At 39.7% G+C, this 21,202-nt stretch overlaps 1 protein-coding gene across 1 annotated transcript; it reads right to left on the bottom strand.

The window, feature by feature from the left end:
- Positions 1–1,161: 1,161 nt before the first annotated feature.
- Positions 1,162–21,196, bottom strand: APLF (aprataxin and PNKP like factor). Its single transcript, XM_008635456.2, has 9 exons — positions 20,580–21,196; positions 19,335–19,481; positions 18,506–18,632; positions 16,555–16,733; positions 12,965–13,347; positions 7,542–7,667; positions 6,271–6,317; positions 5,263–5,301; positions 1,162–1,826 (listed from the first exon to the last, which is right to left on the bottom strand). Exons 1-9 carry the CDS (start codon positions 20,748–20,750, stop codon positions 1,624–1,626), a joined length of 1,422 nt encoding a protein of 473 aa, XP_008633678.2. The 5' UTR covers positions 20,751–21,196; the 3' UTR covers positions 1,162–1,623.
- Between the last annotated feature and the right edge of the window lie 6 nt (positions 21,197–21,202).

Here is a 21,202-nt window from a genome sequence, read left to right as displayed (position 1 = left end):
CCGCTCCATCTGCCGAACAGACGCCGACGGGGCGCTCCAGTGTCCTGGTGGTAATGCTGTCGTTGTCTTCCATTTCTCTATCCGTCTTTTTCCCTCTCTGCTCTCTTTTCTATCCCCCTCCAGCCGGGTCCATATCCTTTCTTTATCAAAAAACAGTTCTCAGATATAATATTGCCGCGTTTGAGCTTTATTTTTATCCGAGAAATCTAGCAAAAAGAATCCTTCCCAACTCCTCTTACAGTGGAACTGGAGAGGATCAAGATTACCCTTCAAGTTTCCAAATGCCAAGGGGGTGTGTGTAATGAGGTTTTTTTGATGTAGAAATGGGCAGCAGCTGATGTCCACTCCCAGTGCCCAGCCTCTGAACTGCTAGGAGCTCAGGCTCTACAGCCCCAGCTTGCATCCCATAGCCTGGAGCACCACTCTTCCTGGGCCCCAAAGGAAAGCGGCTTCTCCCCTTGCCAACACCTTGGCACATGAGGCCAGCTCCCCCTCCTCCTCTTCCTCCAGAAAGCCCCGCTCCAGCCTGTGGCAGCTGCATGCACCTGCTTGTGGAGGTGCCTCCTGGGCAGGGCGCGCTGAGACAGTTCCTCTTTGACACAGCCCAGCTCCAGCCAGGTCCGGGCTCTCCTGCCTCCTGGCCATGAGGGCAGCTTCCCTTGAGGCCAGCAGCTTCCTTCACAGAGCAACTTCCCTGCCCAAGACAGCCCCAGCCTGGTGGGAGCAGGAGGTCTCAAGCCTGCTGAGAGGGCTTAGCCTGCACACAGCTCAATGCAGCAGTGGCAAGGCCCAGGCAGTGCTTGGCTTGACTCCCCCTTGGCAGTTTTTCCTGTAAGAGGAACCTCTTCACAACAAGACAAGCATACAAGTTGAGTCAAAAACCAGGGCATGGGTGTTGTAGAGGGCACATCCACAAAGTCCTGAAAAGTCTGTAAAACCAGCTGGAGCATATTTGGATGCCTACATGAAGCCACACAAGAATGTTTCCCCTGCTGAATTTCAGGCCTTTGACCAAAAAACGTGCCAAATACACAAGGCTTCAGTCATCTGTCCCAAAATATAGTAAAACATTTTAACTTGCTTTCCAGGAAGCTCAGGGGAGTGATGAGCGCACTGAAGGCAAGATTTTCAAACGCCTTTAGAAATCACACAGTTACATGCTTTTTCCACTGTATGTTACAAGTTTAATTGTGCAAAAATACAGTCATCAAGACTTCAGCTTTGCTGAGAATTTGACAAAAATGGCTTAGACTTCCCTAATGCCAATATTTCTTTTTCAAGCATAGGAAGATGAACTTTTAAAAACTTTAAAATTGTATTTCAAAATACGAGCCACCAATGTGTTCTAAAAAAAAAAAAAAAAGCAGAGAGAGAGGAAAAAAAGAAAAATCAACCAAATATTTTCAGGGCTCTATCCTCTGGGTCCACGACTTAATAAAACAAACACCACACCAGCCCCAAAATAATACATGTGAACAAGAAAGGCATTGCAGAATCCCCTTGCCCCCATTAATATTTTCCTGTAGTGCCTATATCATGGAGAAATTTTCAAACAATTCCTCTCCTTGTGCAACCATGTTTTAACACAACTACACTAGATATTCATAAGGCTGTTCTGAGCAGCTATTTTTTGATCCTAACAAATCTACGTGTTTCTTGCACAAATGTCTCAACATCTTCGTTATCCTTTTCTTCTGAACTTGGTTCCCAGTCTGAGTCTTCATCAGTAGGTTCGCACTCCTCCTCCTCCTCTATGAAGCTGTCATTGAGGTCATACTCATTGGCTTCACCATCATTGACACCATCTTTCTCCACAGCCCTTTTTCCTGTAGGGACAAAAATGCCATGTGTTCATGAATAATAAATACAGAGCTCAAGATCCCTCCCAGAGCCCACACAGTTAAACCTCTCTTCTCAAGAGGAGAAAGAATCACCTAAACAACACATCTATCTTCCAGTTAGGCCTCTAGCTATTGCTAGATGGCTACTTTAACCCTAGATTTTCTTCCTCCATCCATCCATCCATCCATCCATCATATTCTTAGTCTGTGGAAGATGATACGACTTTTAATTCCTACTCACTTCTTTCTGAGCTTCACATTAGAGAAGGAAATCTAGATCATTCACCTCCTATGTTCTCCACTTGCATTCATGCTAGATAGTCTGTGTTTCCCTTCTGAAGGTCATTGCCACTGCATTTTGGCAGATGTGTGTAAGCCTTGCTCTCAACATCTGCGACATCTTTTCTTAAATGCCCAAAATTCCTAACTAGCCATGGCCTCTTAATATCCCAGTCATGTCTTAATTCTGTCCTTAAGTCACATCTCTGAGTAAAATCATGTTCATTCCTCTTCCTCCCACCCTCCCATTTTTGCATTCTTACCTTATCTAGAAATGGTATCCGTTTAGGTAACTTTTTTGTTGAGCAGTTGTCTCCAGCTTTCATATGAAACTATGAGTATGTATTTTTTCTTTAATTACAGAGCACAGTCCAAATCCTAACTCTATATTAACCATAAGCACTTCTCAGCAAACTCTTGAAACCTCAGGTCAGAGCTCCAGGTACAAACACCACCACCAGTATGTCACGTAGTCAGACTACAGCCTCTATCAGGCTGTCACACTTGCCTATGAGTGGGAACACTCCTATTACAGAATTACCTTCCTTTTTATGCTTGCTGGCGTATTGTTTAACAGACTTCAGAGTAAATTAATCATGCCCATGTTAGCCCATAACCAGCAGAATTTCTTAGCAGAATCACAGACTATAGTCCTGCAGAATTAATTTTGTCTTGGAGGGGAGGGGTCAAAATGAAGATGCTGAATACAATAAGAACAAAATCCCCCTTCTCAGACTAAGGTTATTAGAAAAATAAGCCCAAGAGCTGCTTATCAAAAAAAAGCCCTTTGTCACTTTCACAGCACTGTGAGTTCTATTTTACAACAGAAGAAGGAATTCTGGCAAAACACTGATGACTTTCATATTCTTCCTACAAATGTAGGAAGTGCATACTATGTTCTCCCTCCCCATACATCAATTCTTTGATTTTAGCAGTGAGTGATGCACTTCCTTTTATGCCTTTCCTCTCCACTTCTTTCCATTTAGTTTAATTCCGTCCTAAAGCTGATGATTAAGCTCAATTTTGCCTTTTCTCTAGCAGCGTATCTATAAAGATGACCTTGAAACTTTCTACAAAAGTAGCTTCTTGATGTGGGGAAAACAAGCTTGCTGACCGCTCCTTCCAAAACGTTCTATTTTGATGTGAGCTGATCAGCTTGCTAGAAAACCTACAAAAAAGTGTGTAGGAGAATACTGCATATTCCATGGTTACAGGGTGTTATTCATCTCAGTAGCAACAACTTAGTGAAGTCATTCAGCAGTGACAATTTAATGACAGCATAACACTGACTTTTTTTTCAATTCCTTCCCTACAACTATTCCCCAGTAATTTGTGTCAGATTATTTCTCAGAACATTCTCTACAGGCAATTCTGGCAGCAATTAGACTTAAAAACTGAACATGTTAAATGTCAGGTGGAGGGCACCCCTCTTCTCTTGGCTGGTGGAATTTAAATTTAAACTTGTAGGGAATTTAATCCTGCTGTGTCTAACGGTGCAGTTGTGCCAAATATGATGAAATAAAAGTTAATGGAGCCCTGACTGTCTGTCTGACCCTGCAGGACCTGGTATGATGGCCTCAGGTGTGAACTTGCTGAGCACCACGTTTTATAATCTTTGCCCTCCACAGAGCTAAGTAAGCCAGTCAACAAGACATTAAAAATCTTTTTAAAAATAGTAAATATAAACAGAACTTAATAAATTCCCTTCTTTCCTGTATGTGCAGAATATAAATTCTTTCGTGGTTCTTACTTAGTAAGAAGAGTTTGACAGATTGAATTTCACTTCTGTGTGCAAGTTTTACATGCTACAAGAGCAGCACTTTTTCCTTCAGTCACCCCTGCCTGACCATCAGCTGCACACACAGCACCTACTATTTTGGTAGGAAGGTGCTCTTATGAGAGCTACAGCTACAGTTTAAAACCTTCAAGAAAAGATTTAGACTTTTAGATATGCACACAGCCCAGCCTGCTACATTGTAAAATCTTCACCACTCAATGCATGCCTCAACACTTTGTAACACAAATTTCTAACCCGGAGCTCTGATCAAGATGGGTACTTGTATCACAGGATGCACCAAAGCACACAGGTAACAAACATGCCTCAGAATATGCTGGTGCACAGATACAGTATACAGATAGTAAATATTTGGTGATAGCCAAAGTGCACACAAACTTGATAAGGAAATGGTATGGGAGAGAGATTTCTCAGTAGAAAGTTTAAAACAACCTCCTGCATTCACCCACAACAGAAATGAAGGCTGAAAACACTTTGCCTAGAAAGCTAACTACAGCTATTTGCACTTTTATTTATTTTCTCTAGAAGGCAGATCTGTTTTGAAGATTTCTTTAGGAAATTCCCAGCCACTCCTTGGTGATCTCAAGGAAGGCAAGCCAGTTCCCACTCCCACTCAAAATGCAGCAGTTCCACACCCTCGTGCCTTACTCTGGCCACTGAAAGTGAAGACTGCACAGCATCAGACTTTCAGACTGCTCTTTAAAGCTCCCTTTTAATTTTAGAAAGCATAGGAAGCTTCACATTTGGAACATGAGACACAAAAGAATCCTGGAAGCAGACCTAATCATATTTAAAACTTGAGTCTATGCACCCACAACATATATAAACTTCTACACTTCCATCCTAACACGCTCTGAAACATCAATACCTCACTGTAAGTTTAAGAAAGTTCATCAGCACATGCAGATTATCACCTGAAAGTTATGTAAAGGTCAATACAATGCAGAGGGAACTATCTCCCATGTTGCAGGAGTAATCACTCCTTATAGGGCAACCTTAACTAGCTGTGCATGAAATACTGGATTCCTTTCATCCTATTATGGCCCCTGTGTAAGGAGTGAAGATGAAGACACCTTTTAGCCATATGGGTCTCTTCTTAAAATACGTTTGCTTTCTTGTCTGCTTCTAGGGAACTACAGGTATGATTATCCAGGAAGACTGGCACAAATTCAACTGAAGCACTATTACTTGTAAGAAAACAAGAAGGATTTTACTAAAATAACTACTACTTTCTCCTCAGCTAAGTATTATCAAGCATCTCCAACACTATTAAATGCCAAAAGAGCCACAGCAGACCAACTGCGTCCCAGGCTGATGTGCCCACTCATAACTTTAGAATACACTCACCATTGCTTGAAGTTCGTTGTTGTGTTCCTCTTCCAGTTACTAAAGAAAGGGAAGTTGTCAGTCAGGACAGAGTGAACTCTGCCATAAGGATTATTCTTAGAGCTGCTACAACAGAAAACTGACCTATTAAACAAATGCTGCAATGGTTGTGCTGTACTTACAGATATAAAAGCTACTTTGCTGCCCCAAAAAAACCATTTTTGTCTTGAATCATTCCCAACAGATTACCCAGATAAACTGTTCTTAAAATTATTATCCCTGCCATCTGTAGACAAATGATGTCAATTCTGATTGAGACTTTTTAAGCAGCAAATTGGAATATTTTAGGGCATTTAAATATTTTACACTACTGTTTCCATAAATGCTATTCCTTCTTAATAATGTCATAGCCTTGCAACTTCAAAGTAAAATGCATTATCATGTCATTTCCATAACTGTTCTGCTCTAAATTATCGTTTATTGCATTGTGATTTCATGTGGAAAAACTCAAAATCCAATAACCAAGAGAAAGCACCCCAAAAAACCAAAAACAAGAAGTATCTCTTTCAATTCTTAAGAGCTGACAAAATGCAAACAGCACATTCCCCTGTATTTTTTCACCAAGTCAAGTTAATGGAATATAAAAAGACTACAAAATGTTAGATTGGGAACTCAAATTCAGTTTTAGTTACATTCCCTTCAGGCCTCAAGAGAACATATATGCAAAAATTAGTTCTCACAGTAAGAAAATCACTGATTAAAAAAAAAACAGCACAAAAAGATGACAGACATGGTTGCAATATTTTGTTTAGAGCATCAAAATACTTCAAAATTGTATCTTACCTGAGAACTTCTGATTAAAAAAAATCCCAGAAAAAAAATAATCCCAATACAAAGGAAGCTATAAATGCAACATTATTCCCTTAAAGGAGATTAAAGCATTTTACTGAGTTGGACTTGATGATCCTTGTGGGTCCCTTCCAATTCAGAATTTTCTGTGATTCTGTAATATTGAACAAATTGGCCCACCTGGAGGTGCACTGTGCTTGTATTCCAACTTGTGCTGGGGGTTCTTCCTGCAAAGAAGAAAAAAGTAATAGCTTGATTCACCACCTTGTTGCCACATTTAAAAAGTGCAGAATTCCCTGGTATTTTATGGATAATTTTCAAGGCACAGCATTTAGATCAGTCAAGTAATAGCCAACAGATAAGGACAACAAAATTAACACAAAAACTCTTCAAATTATATCTGTTGCTTCCTTGAAAGAATGATCAATTTTTTGTGAGTGCCTCCTTTATCCCCAAAGAATGAAACACAGATTAAGAAATGATCAACTAATACAACACAGAAGTTGTCTTATCTGGAAGGAGAGACAGTTTGGGGTTTAGATAAAGCATCCGTTGTACTCCTCAAAAGTATGTTGGCAATTTCATTACTCATATAAGCCTATATTGGTCAGCCTGATATGGGAAATTCATCTCGTAGGTGTTTTTAAGAGAACCATTTTTTCTGCATTAGCTGAGTATCACCAAGGCTTTTTCTTAAGAGCTCATTTTGTTACATTTTGTTACATTTCATGGAGACCATGTTCTTTAGGATAACTCCACACTTTCCAGGAGAAAATGTTTCTGTGCAGAAACAATCTTTAACAGCAGCCAGCAGTTTCAATATGCTCCCATAGAAATGCTATTGCCTCAAAATATATCTTCTTGTCCACTGTGATAATTATACAGTCTGATAAATATGTAAAACCTACGTACTGAAAAACATGGAATACAACAATATTTTGAAGAAAATCAACAGTGCTTAAAGAAACAGCAGTCAGCCATAAACTGGATTTTATTGCTGTTACCTCCGTTATGCTTTCTAACAAATCAAATGCTGATTAAAATAGTTTTTGTACAAAATCCCAACAAATACATTATCAAAATAACTAAAAGTTACAGATCAAGAACAACATGCAACAATAAATTGTTCATATAAAAGAACAATTTACTGAATGTTGAAAAGAGATACAGTGTTGATCTTCAGGTCACTGAACAGGTTCATTGAATAGTCAAGTTTTCATCTCTGACAGCTGATATCATTAACAAAATAGTGATTTTTACTGTGTCAGTGTTAAAAATATGCACAGACTTGGGTGCTTTAAGGGTAGCAGTCTGACTGCAGTAAATTTCAGAAACCTACAGTCAAAGTTAACATCAAGAATTAGTCATTATTCTATTGTCATTCTGTGACTGCAGGGGAGAACATTCTTAACCTGTAAATAAGGAAAGCCACTTTGCACAGTGTTTCTCACCTATAACAAGCCGTTCCGTATGGACACTCAGGCCGGTTGTCATTGTCATCCTGAGCCACCATCTCCATGTCATCATAGTCATCATCAGTAGGATGACTGAACTGCTGGAAGTGAATGGGATTCTTCCTGCAAGAAACAAATATACACCAAAACTGACTGTTCCATTTCAACACAAGAAGCAGACATATAAAATGTGTTACTAAATCACTGACAGCTCATTTTTCTGTGGTTACATGAAGAGGAGCTTTTAATGTTTAACTTGATGCAGAATGTATGACCTACTTTCAGCATAACAGAAGAAATTTTGTCTTAGCACCTGCTGCAACAGAGGTTAAACCAGGAATTTTCATATTGCCCATCAGCTTTAAGTTTCCAACTTCCAGCACATACACAATAGGTTTTATTTGAAATTACGAATTAGCATGCTGACATGCTGACATGAAGTTGTACCATAAGTTGTACCATAAGACAACTACACATTAACAACTCCAGTGTTAGTGAGGACAGCACATGACCATCATCCATGACTTCTTGCTCTACAACACTTGAATCCGAGGTGAATAAGTAGGGAACATAAATTTATGCATAACTGAAAGAACATTTCTACCGCTTCTAGGCAAGAGTTTTGTACACACACCACTCAAGACTAGGCAGTCATAAACATCATTTGAAGAAAAAGTTTTCTTCTTTCTAGAACTCTTGTAAGTGGAGTTAAAAAGAATACAAAAAAACCAAGTTCTGACTTCAGGAGCAATTCATGTGACAGATCAAAATATGCTACGAAAAATTACATCAATATTAACATACTGGTAGCAAAAGCAAATTTACGTTTTCCCTATTTTTAAATAAATTTAAATAAATTTTTAAAGTTTAGAGACTTTTTTCCTAAGCATACCATTGAGAAGCAAGAAACGTGAGATTTTTTAATAAATTATTTTCCAAAAGACATCTGCAAAATACTTTAGTGATTACTGCAATTATTCCAAGAGTACATAACCTCTAATGTGTTTGTGCAAATTATAAAAGTGAGCTGCCTGCCTCAAGCAGGAGGAGGAATGACGATTTTCAGCTACGAGTACTTAGTGCTTTTACTTACACTTGCTACAGCTGCATTGAGAAGCAAGTATGGAACACACCAGGGACATGTGTGCAGCCACCTCCATACACAGCAGCTTCCTCACCGATCAGAGAAACTCCTTTAAATTCACAAGTACCTCTTCTGAACTTCATAGAGGAGAGTCAATATTCATTTTATCATTTCAACTACCACCATAAGAAAAGAGCATTTGTTACAGCTCTTACAAAATGATGACTTAAACACTGTGAGCTCCACTGGCCATTCAGGCCTCCTTTTAGCATTCGAAAAATACCAGATATTTAGTATTAATTCTTTAAATCTCCATTTGCCAAATATCTTTCACTCGGGAAACTCCACAAGCAAACTAAAGATAAAACTCTTCTATAAGCCACTTATCAAAGACCTGTTTTCCCTTGGATCTACTTACCTGGGTGACAAGCTTCTTGTCCTGGTCTTTTGTTGCTTCTGCAAACTGTAGGGTAATTTAATAATGTTTCACTGAAAACTATTGCAGCGTTGCAGTCCGTAACAAATTCTCAGGAAACATCACTTGTTGTGACAAATTCAGATTGGCTGCCTACTTCCTTCCCCATTAAAAATAAATGGGATGAAACCAAATAATTTTAGAGGCCATTTGCTTTGTTTTCTCAATGCATGGAGCTAACATACTTGCAGTAATAGCAAGAATTCTTGGTCACATGAAATACAATTTATCTTCTCAAAGGGACACAGCAGCAACTGATGTTCTTTGAACTAATTTTAATCCTTATTCCTGTATCAAGATACATATAGCATCATAGTTGCCAAGGAAAGAAGACCTAATACCTTTCAATTAGCCAATCTATTGTATTTTAGGAGATACCCATTTCCTTTTAAAACATTGCTTCAAGACCTACTTGGACAATACCAAACAGCCATTATTGAACGAGAGGGGAAAAAAAGAAAGTATGGGAGAAAGGAAGAAGAGCAACAAAAAGAGTTGTGATGTACAAGTCCTTATCAGTAGGCTTCAGGAGTCTTTCGGCCAGTAGATTATACTCCTCAAATTATACATTACCTGGAGCACCTCAAACATGTCCTACCTCTTGAATATGTCCTACCTCAGATGCTCAGGACTAGTAGAAACATCCTATTTTATCTTACTTTTACCTGGATAACTTGTACTTATCCTATGTGTAGTGCAACGATACCCAGCAAAATAAAAGGAAGCAGAGAAGTACATAGCTAATAACCAAACATCTTCCCTTTTTTTCAGAAAAACCCTAAGGCTGCTTCCTATAAAGGTTTTTTTGATTTTTTTTTTTAATATTTATTTGTAGAAATGAGATATTTGAGTTACAGGAGCACATCTATGACACTGTAAGTTGCACTCCAAAGTTAACTGTTTCACAACAAAGCCTCAGTGCACAGGAATGTGTTAATTCATTTGATCAAAACAAAATCATTAGGCTTTACTTGCATGAAAAGTAACTAATTAAAAAGCCTATTTTAATAATGAAGTTTTATGACCACTGTCTTCATATAAACATACTGACACAGTTACTGCAGCTTTGCTTTCACAGAAGCTCTAAATTTGTGTACGTATATTTCATGGTCCAGGAAACTATGTGAACAGAAACTATGCAAATAAAACTTTAAAACTTCTTCAGAATCAATACAATCATCTCAAGCAGAAGTTGAGTATTGCTCAGTGAAATATTTAAGACAGTTGTTCATCTGTGTTGTTACCAAAAGCAACTTTAAAAACTTTTTATAAAGTAAATTTTACTGACCAGTTCAGAATCCCTGACTCCTCATAAACCCATGCAGAAGACCCCTTTCCATCTCAAGGGCTTATTTTTTCAACTACTGAAAGAACCTCCTAGTGAAAATGTAATGAATTACCAGCACTACTTACAAAGCCATAAAATTAAAGTGTGAAGTTATGCCGTGACTGCACATAACATGTTTATAAGTTCTATATTTTAATTCTTACTAGAAGACACAACTCAAAAAAAGGACAGATGCGGGTGTTTAGCCGCCAGATTTACAAGCTTAAAGTGAAAGGAAGAATACTTATTTTCATAAAAAAAACCCAGCAAAGTATTTAGAAGAACCAAAAAAAACAAATCCAAACACTGATTCAGCACCCCCTGCTCTGACAGTTCTGGGAGAGATTTACACACCCCCAGTCAGCAGAGAACTGTATCCCAGGCTATGGCGAAAGGATTGAATTGTGGAAGAAAGACTGTGAGTTCCAGTTTCAGAGATGAGAGTTCAGGTCTACTATACCCCTTCTATGTGGCCCTTGAAAAGATTTATTTTAATTCCCTATTCTGCTAACTTCAGAAAAGCAAGCAGCAGACAAGAAAACGTGACAGTATTCAGAGGGTGAGTTCCTCGACAACAAATATAGGCATCTACAATATACACAGAGTACTTTGTCTCCTAGTGATAACAGCAGTTCCTTTGAATTTGGCCACCTCAGAAAGTGACACTGAACGAAGGTGACAAGAAGACTCCTTGGGGCAAGAGGTGTATATCAAGGTTGATTCTTTCAAAAGTAATGTTTTCAAATTCATAAATGAAGAAATTGAACTATGGGTTACAAATTTTCTTCCTAAATGTCTAAGACAGGCTAAGAGAAATGCAGTCAAATAACTAGAAGTAACATGTAATCTTTGCTCTAACACACTTTTGCCACCAATGCAGAAACAACTACTTAGGGGCCTTGAATTAAAAGCAAATACAAAGACAGACTACAAAGCACATTTCTTTTGCTGCAAGCAAACAGGCTGAGTTTCATAGTATTTCCTGAAGATCAAAGCTGACATTTTTGATGCTCCCTATTTACAAATTTCTCTGACAAAGACTGCTATTTGTTATTTCAGAACATTCTTTTCTTTTTATAAAGCAGTACCTTCCAAAAGTATTGCTGCCAAATGTTTCACAATCAAGAGACCCAGGAAAAAATGTGCACATACAGACTCCTACTCCCTATTGGTACCTAGGATTTGCCTTTCCTGAAGATTAGGAATATTTCATCATATCAGAGCATTAAATCACCTTAATACCCATACAGGGCAAAACTTCTCTCAGCAAAATCCAAAGTAGCTGGAGCAAACCAGAGGCTGCATTTCTACTACTGGATCAATGGAACTGTCTAATAAGACATGCTTTCGTTAGAATCTTTAAGGGGAAAAAATGAGGTGTGTCAAAGCTACATGAAAACCGCCATGTGATGTGCACATGAATACAAAAGCTTTACAATTTTGATATACACAGTTATCTCAGCATCAGGCCCACCAAACATACAGAAACCCAGTCACTTGTGCTTGTTTGCTTCCTAATCAAACTCACTGTTTTTATTATTGCTGAAGCCCCTTGGGGGAAGAAAAAAAAAAGGCACTAGATCCCCTGTTTCCTGGATTAGCCTTATCTTTTGTATTTACAAGGTACATAGGATTATCTAGGGCTCAAAATCTTCTCCTAAATGTAGTTCTCAGGTCATTGGGCATTTTCTAGACTCAAGAGCACCTCTAGATTTCAACCTTCCCTTCAGTGTAACACCACAGGACACCACAGATCGCTTCTGGGCAGAAAGAACTAGCAGGAGGCCAGGCACCCAGCACTGGTATTTTGGAACTTCTCTGGAACATTTGTATGACAAATCTTCCACCACCTCCATCCTGAAAGGATATGAGTGGGTGAAAAAGAAGAGGAAAAACCCTGTTGTTCCTCACTTGCAGTATTTCCAAAGACTGTCCAAATAACGGTTAACCTCAAGTTCCTAAGTAAGCTTTGTTCTGGTTTTAGGGGGAGACTGAAAGCTTGCAAAAAATTGCAGAAACACTGATTTATAATAAAAGAAATTCTCAATTATTTAGGGATGACAAATAATAAGTATTTTAAACATTCAGATCACAAAGCACAGAGTAACTTCAATAAACACAACAGTCTTTCATGTAAGTCTTACCTGCTAATAAAACAAACCTACAGGTTTGTTGGGTATTTGAACCTTTTAAATCTCTTCTGCCTGCTAGTACCTCGTACTGTACACACAGGTCTTTTTATTTTCTTTTTATAATGGACCTTTATCTTTTATTTCCTGCAACACTTCATCTTTTAATTTGCTTGAATACTTCATCCCTTGTTTGGGTTGTATTAGGAATTAGCAAGACATCCCGGCTCCTCCTTTTGTCCTTCTAAAATTATTGTTCTGCCATTTGTTTCTCATCAGTCCCCTGTTCACCGGAAGATTTTTTCCAAATCAAAGCTTCTAACAACTTTATAGTTTTCTCTTCCATAGCTAATACATTACTTCTAAACAACAAGCTACCCCAAGCTAGTTTTAATTTTGCTTTACCTGTAACAGCCACTTCCATACATGCAAGGTGTCCTCTTATGCTGGATCTGTTTGGAGTTTTCTGAAGCATCTGCACTTCTGGTTGAATCAGAAATCTCAGTGTTGTAATCCAGATTTGCATCAGGCTCAAGAATCCCTTCCTGGGCACCAAAATATTTTGAAGTCCTGCCCCAGTGAGCTTGTTGGCTTGTAGAACCAGTAATCTGCTCTTTGTTTTTCTCAATTCTATTGTCTTTACTGGAGATCTGACCTACTGTTTCAGACCATTTGCTATGCAGCTGCCTATCATTTTTTTCCAGAGAAATTCCAGGGTTTTTTGTTCCAGTCTTGCCATTTCCTTCCATATCTCTCATGGAATTCTCAAGAGGAAATCCAGATGTATTCTGTGGAACAAGGTTACATTTTGAACAACCTGAAAATTTACACTCCTCAGAATTAAAAGCTTTGAAGTCAAACTGTGCCTCATCATTCCTGCATTCAGAATCAGTCGTAGAACAGCCTGGGTTAGAAAGAACCTTGAAAGATCGTCTGGTCCAGACTTTAAAAATCTTCTACTCCACTTCCCAAACTCAAGTTCACTGCTTAACACAGCTGCTGAATGAAAAGCTCAAGTTCAGTAAACACATAGAGAGCACACACTCTTAAAAGAAAACTTATCCAACAGCTTCCATCCTCAGCTTCAGTTCCCTCACAACATAACCTCTCACCACCTCAGTTTGTCAACAGTCCAAGGACTAGTTTAAATTAACTAAAAATTAAAAGTACTGCTCCTGAAAAATTAATGGGTGTTATACAGGTGAAGATGTAGTAAACTGTAGAAGAATGTAGACTCCTACCCAAGAATCAATTTAAATGATTAACGAATTACTTACTAACTTAATGAATTATTTAATAGTTTAAGCACCAAGACATATGGAGCGTATATATATATATTTATCTACATAGAAGATATATGGAAACTGAGGATACACACCCTGAGGTTAATCCCACCTTGCTACATCTTAAATGCTTCAACTCATGACTCTAAATCATAACAGTCTGTCATAGACACCATTATGCAAACATTTCAGTATTGTCACAATCTGAATTTTAAATTTTGGAAAAAATGTACATTTAAAATAAGAAATGTGTTCTTTAGAAAAAAAATATGAGATACACAACTGAGGAACAAACACTGTCCTGACAATTGAGACATTCGCTGGAAGCATATCTACATTCAACGTTGAACTACTTTGATACATCATAGAACTATTAGAAGGTCTCTGCTCTCTACAGATTATTATCTATGTTTCCACTCCAGTAAATTTATACTTAGTTTACACAGGTGTGTTTGGCAGAGCCTGAAAATCAGCCAGTGATTTCCTACTTGATTTTGCTCCTTTCAATGCAAGTTTCATAAAATGTTGTCCAAAACCAGAAACAATTACATTTGAGCAGCAATGTGATTAAGAAAGGGCAAAGTCAGCATTAATATCAGATGATCCTGACCAAAGCATATTTAATGACTCAACTGGGACACAAAGACAACTCCCAAAATACAGCTCAGCAATCAACTGCAATTTAAGAAGTAAGCCTTCCTTTGCAAAAGAAAGCATAAACTACTGCAATTTACCACTACCACTTGGGAGTTCTCTACCACGTATTTCAACCCACTGCCTGTGTTGTACATGAAGAGCCAGAACGCTCACGTTGATCAGGACCAGTTACACAGCAGGCTGCGATCCAGGGAAACCAAAGCCACCAGCGCTCAGCACTGAGACAGCACGCGCGGGGCCTCGGCGCCCTCTGGCGGCTGCTGCCGACTACAACAATTCAGATCTTTTCGCTTTCTTCCTTGCAGAGCATTTTCTCAATCGCTTAAACACGACAGCAGGACCGTGATTTAGGCTCTGATATCCAAATTACAGTCTTTCAGAGCTCTCTTGCTTGCCCTAATACATCAGTTTTTCTGCAAAGTCCTGAAAGCAATTTCTTACGCTGTGCTTGAGATTAAAATGATTTATGAAATTATTAGGTGAAAATAAGTAAGGCTTCCTACTTACAAATTGAAAAATTGAATAATTCATTATGTAGTCACTCATTTTATAACCTGGCAAAGAGAAAATAGCTCTGCAGCTGTTATTAATGCACCTAGTGGACCACTGTTACACCAAAACCACTCCGAAGACTTTGCACGGTTTGTTTCAGTTAACCTTAAAACCAAAGCCCCAATAATTTTCAGTGTTAGAAGCATTTTAACTATTTTATCAGATCCTAGAACAGACGCAGGCAATTCTAATGCTAGACATAAAAACCATCTCCTCAGGTGGTTCCCTCTAAGGAAACAAGTCAGTGAAACCCTCAGTTTGCTCTCACCAGAATATGCTTTGTTTGTCTTTAGCAATGATCGTTCTCTTTTCACCACTTGCAGGATGTTGTTAGTAAGGATTTAACTGCCTGTAAATGCAGCTGTACTGTGAGGTCACAGAGACACTGGACTAGCTGGGCCAAAGGGTCTGTTCACTCACTGCCACAAATCCTTTCAGATTACTTTTTTTTTCCCCTTTCCTTTTTTTAACTCAGATTTTGAGATGGTGGCACAAGCACATTCCATGCTACCTTCCTTTGAAACACAGCAGTTGCTGAGCCACATACCATCCTTATCTGACCATAAACCCTCACTACTAGAATGGTAATAGCTTGGGCGAAGCCCAGTGTCGCATTACATCAGTATCACACCATCAGCTATCCCCAAAGGTTCTCAGGAAGAAAAACCACACGCAACAACCACTCCTTAGGAGCAGTGCTCTGGCCGATGTCTTCCTGCCTCTTGCTGTAAAGCTCAAAGTCTGGTACTTCTGCAGGACAATTGGGGCCCAAGTGATGCCATGATCATTTTTTGCCTTTTGTTTTATATACCCTTTTATATAGCTTTTATGTATCCTCAGTGCTCTTAGCATGCATACCTGTAATGCCTTAAGCCCAATAATTTAGCATAGTCCTAGTATTCTGTTAAGCCAGGAGACCAAACATCTTGGAGGCCTCACAGCTGGGGCCAGAAAGCCCTATGCTATCCTGAGAAACCAAGGTCCTTTCTGGAACACATCCCGTAAACTAAAATAAGCCCATCCAGGGGGGAATTCCTCGGGATGGGGGGATATCATGCTATCCCTTCAAGCCTCTAATTGGGGAATCTATGATAGATATGCTAATTTGCAAGGTCTATAAATTGTATATGCAATCTATCGTGGGTGTGCATTTCAGCGCATTCCACCTTGGCAAAGTGGTGCACTATAAGGATCCTTATTAAGAACTGACATAAAAACCCTTTCTTCCCTTTACTGTGTCTGGCTCTTAATTTTTAAGGCCAGGAAAAGGCATCACAAGTCCCAGATCCATTTCCTTGAAGGAAATGCAGAAAACCAAATCTTTGAGGCTTCCATGATCCTTGCTACAGAGCTATCCACTGGACTGGTATTTCAAAACAACAAATCATGAGCAGAACACATAGAACAAAAAGTTATGTGGTAGACTCAACCTTCAACATGACATTGCCAACTACATTCTCATTTTTTGCAGTATCATGGTTCTGCCCTGAGCCAAAAAGTTACCTGAGATGAAGGAACAGGGATGGAGAGGCAGCTCCTTTTCCACTGATCTTGCTCTCCACCTTCAAAATCCTCTATAGTTTCTTCAGAAGCTAATCTTTTTTTCTGCTGCACATGTACTTCTGATTTTAATGACTCTGTATGGCCTTCTCCCCTTCCTTGGCCTTTTTTCTTTCTACTACCTTAAAAAAAAAGAAAAAGGGTACTTTTGGAATGCAACTTTTTCAGTGAAATCCTGACACTAGAAATCATTAAAGCAGAACACTGGGCACATGGCATGAGAAACAGCAGCAGTTGTGAAAAGGAATTTTGAAACAGCTCCAGTAATGTTTGCATGTACCCCCAGTTCCCTCAAGATCAGGCCTTCAGATATGTCTCACCCACACAGCTCCAAATCTCAACACCAACACAGTCAAGGAATTAAGTCTTTGAAATAAACATTATATTCACACATATAACAAATGTTATAGTACTGGCAGAGAAACAAACAAATAAAAAACCAAACCCCACTCCCCCAAAAATACAAAACAAAAGCACAAACATAAGAAAACTAGTACAGGACTCAACACAGCCAGTTGAAGCCCATGCAATTTTTACATAAATAAGGCAGGACGGACCAGTCTAGACATGGAAAGGGGATGAAAGAAAAAACCATGGAAATCCAGATTTTCTTTTGCATCTTACAATTTTTTCCAAACTAGCTTTTGAGGAAAAGAAGAGGCAGTGTGGTGGATGGCACATGACTGAGGTGTTCAAAGCCAGAGTTGTCCTCATCAGTGCACAGAGACACCTGTATTTACAACAGGATAGAAGAAGCAACTGGCCAGACACTGCATAAAATACTCCTGTGGGGCTGCTTGGGCATTAAGAGCCAAATCCATTAACAGCATCTCAGCAGAAACAGCAGCTGGAAAGAGACTCGCTAAAGCTGAGCTGCTGCACACAGGGGAGCGGACACAAAACACCAGCCACAGTTCATACATCTGGACTGCTTAGCAAAGGAAACTCAACGGTTTGCACCCAAACCACGTAACACCTCCCCACAGAAGGGCAAGCAGGGTGGGGTGTGCTGCGTTCAGCACAGGGAATGACAGAAACACTGTTTCCTCCTCTCACTTCTTTAGCCTTCCTGTACCATCAATAAAAGTCACAAGGGCAATAAATGCTGTGTAGAAAGTTTGTCTAATGGCAGTTTTAGACGCTCCCAGGACCAAAGTCAGACATGTTGGAAAGTTTTCTTGAGCTCTTGCCAATGCATAGGCACTTTGTGTGTCCCACTGGCAGTGACTGAACACAGCCTTCTGCTCCTGTCACTGCTGATATGCAGCAGCAGCAGTACATGACACATCCAGCAATTTCTTTTTCCCACAAGAACAGGAGGGAATGTAACAGTATTTTAGCCTCATGTTGGTAAGAAACTATCACTCTGTAATGAACTGCTCCTGCTAGGAATTAACTTCGGTCTAAATAATCAAGCTTGATTCAGTAATGATTAAAAAACTAGCATGCAACACCACCCAAACCCACCTACCTTTAAAACCTTTGAAATCAAGAATCTAAATTTAGAAGGGCAAAACATCAGTCACTTAAGTGTGGAGAACGCTAGGAATTGAAGAGACAGAAACTACCTAGAATTTACATACAAAATAGGCAAGTTTATAGGAAAGGGCTCTAGAACATCCAATGCTCAGCTGCACAAACAGAGTTTATTATCTGGCATTAAAAACAAAAAGAACAGAAAGACAATTAACTGATGAAAAAGAGCTCTATCACACCCATAGGACTGATGACAAAGGAGACAACAGAAGTCAGTCTTTGTCAGCTGCCCCACACGGAGCATGGAAAGAAAAGTAGCAAAGTAATACTTTCTACCACAACCATTATAATTTTAAAAATTGTATCAAAGCACAGAAATGCATATGGGAAGGCTATCATTATCACACCGCAAACCTACCTCCTGTCATTACAGGCTTGGAAACCCTCTGCACGAGGAGATCTCTTTCCAGCATCCAAGATGGAAGCACTCTCTTTCTTTGAATAGATTTTGACTGTTTGCTCTCATTATCCTCAGAAAGAGGAACCTGAAACAACATTTACTGTTTAGTGCCTTTATCCAGTTACAGAAGAGGAGGGGAAACTAGACCACAGTTTGTACTCAGTTATGCCCTTCAAAAGCAGCCTGGGTAACCACCTACTTTTTGTATGGGGACCATTGCTCAATTATTTTACTTTTTTTTTTCAGTTTCTACCCACTCAGAAAAACAACATGTGTAGGAACCTCCGTGCAGTTAAAAAAAAAACAAAACCAAGAAACAAAACCAAGAAACAAAACCAAAAAACAAAACCAAAAACTTCTTACATCTTTGGAATAAGTATCTAAAAGGCTACAAACTGAAAAATTCATAGAAGAGCTTTACCATCATCTTGCTCTAGAGTGTCCACACACAGATATAACAGAAAGAGCAAGTTTAACAAAAGCCTATTTGTCCAAGAAAAATAAACCCCCAAACCCCACAAACAGAAAAGTCTTTCTAGCATTCCTACAATTTCATTCTCCAGGAAGTAACTAGACTCTAAATCTCTGTAAAAACAGTGCAAATCAAAGTCACATTCATTACTTACTGAAAACAGCACTATCATTTTAAATTTCCTGAGCCAGTCCACCCCAGGGATCTCAGCTACAGCAAAGGCTGACATTTCATTTGTATAGAAAACACAACACCTCCTTAACTTTTAACACATGCTTACAAATATTAAATTTCATTAAAAACTTAAGCACCCACCAAAAGTCTGGAGGCAGCATCATTATTCCTCATTTTTCCAACTCCCTGTACCTCAGAGCTGGAACATGCTGGTTCCGTTAACAATGGAATACAGGACATCTCCATGAACAGTTGGTGCTTCTTCTGCCTCAGCCTCCTGATTTTTTTCTGACAAAACAGAATCAATTTTAGCTACTCACATACTAGAAATATAAACATATACTTTTGACTCAAACACAAAAGTTGGACTGAACGTTTGCAATTAACAAATGCAGTTTGAAACTAACCATCAACATCCTCTTACATCAACTTACAGAGGAAATAAACACGCCTTCCTTTTACCTCATACCTAAAGGGTTTTGAACAAAAGACTCTCTAATTAAACTGCTGACCATGACTGTGGTATTTTGGGGTTTAAATACATACACTGGTTGCTGCCATGACAAAACTTCGAGAAAGCTGAAATTACAGAATCACAAAATGAACTAGGTTGGAAAAGACCTTTGAGATCATCAAGTCCAACCTATGACCTAACCTAACACCTCCTCATCAACTAAACCATGGCACTGAGTGCCACGTCCAGTCTTTTTTTAAACATGTCCAGGGACGATGACTCTACCACCTCCCTGGGCAGATGATTCCATTTCCCAATCACTCTTTCAGTGAAGAATTTTTTTCTGACATCTAACCTAAACTTCCTGGCACAGCTTAAGACTCTGTCCTCTTGTTCTGTCAGTTGTTGCCTGGGAGAAGAGACTGACCCCCACCTGACTACAACCATCTTTCAGGTAGTTGTGGAGAGTGGTAAGGTCTCCCCTGAGCCTCCTTTTCTCCAGCCTAAACAACCCCAGCTCTCTCAGCCATTCTTCATCTTAGTATTACATCTTAGAATTTGCTTTATGGTAAATCTGCACAACTCCCCAAAATCTGATCCCATCCTAAAAGTCAGGCAACGATTTTAAGACGCAGTTTTCAGGTCAGATGCCCAATGAATCTAGCAATTCCCATCAAATATTCACTACAGGCTACCAGTCTGCAGCTCTGAGGTGACACCAGGTACTTGGGTACTGGTTTCAAAAGCCTCAGTTCAGAGCTGCTACATCTAAAAAGCTTTTTAAGTTGTGAAAGTGCACCCGAACTGCAATTGTTTTTCCTTCAACACACTGTCTTTCCACTACTCAATTCACCAGCACAAATAATTACGGAAAAAGAAGTTTATTGCTGCAGTACTCCCTGCACAGAAGCACTGGGGAGTCTCTGCCAAACCTTCCAGAACTTTCTGCACTGCAGAGACGGCACACTGATCAGCTGAACTTTCTCTTTGTTGTCCCATGAAGAGAAACACCAAAGGCCAAGCTCTGCCCTCATCCCTTCAGCTCTGCAGGGGCTCACAAAATCCCAGGATGGGTGAGGTTCAATGGGACCACAGTGGGTCATCTGGCCCCACCTCCCTGCTCAAGCAGGGTCATCCCAGAACACACGGCACAGGACTGTGTCCAGATGGTTCTGGAATATCTCCAGGGAGGGACACTCCTCAAACTCTCTGGGCCATCTGTTCCATGTGCAGCTACTACACAGTAAAGAGATTCTTGCTTATATTCAGGTGGAACTTCTGTGCATCAGTTTCTGCCCATTGCCTCTTGTCCCATTGTTCTGCACCAGCGGGCACAGCCTGGTTCATCCTCTTGGCACTCCCCGTTTAGATATTTATACACATGGATAAGGTCTCCTCTCAGCCGTCTCTTCTCGAAGCTGAACAAGCCCAGCTTCCTCAGCCTTTCCTCCTGAGAGAGATGCTCCGCTCTCGAAACCATCCTCGTTGCCCTCCCCTAGAGCCGAGCTTCCCCCGCCCCTTCCACCGGCGGCGGAACCGGCTCGGGGCCGCAGGG

The sequence above is a fragment of the Corvus brachyrhynchos genome, unplaced genomic scaffold (assembly GCF_000691975.1).
Source record: "Corvus brachyrhynchos isolate BGI_N302 unplaced genomic scaffold, ASM69197v1 scaffold416, whole genome shotgun sequence".
Classification (NCBI taxonomy): domain Eukaryota; kingdom Metazoa; phylum Chordata; class Aves; order Passeriformes; family Corvidae; genus Corvus; species Corvus brachyrhynchos.
This window is presented reverse-complemented; position numbering and strand designations above follow the sequence as displayed.

Bases quoted from the DNA above. Each gene is read 5' to 3' on its own strand.
- APLF (XM_008635456.2), bottom strand. From the start codon at position 20,750: ATGACCCACTGTGGTCCCATTGAACCTCACCCATCCTGGGATTTTGTG. The intron at 16,734-18,505 runs GTAGGTTTGCGG...TTTTTTTTTAAG, and splicing joins CAAGCCTGTAATGACAGGAG to GTAGTAGAAAGAAAAAAGGC. The intron at 5,302-6,270 runs GTGGGCCAATTT...CCCTTTCTTTAG, and splicing joins CAAGCACAGTGCACCTCCAG to TAACTGGAAGAGGAACACAA.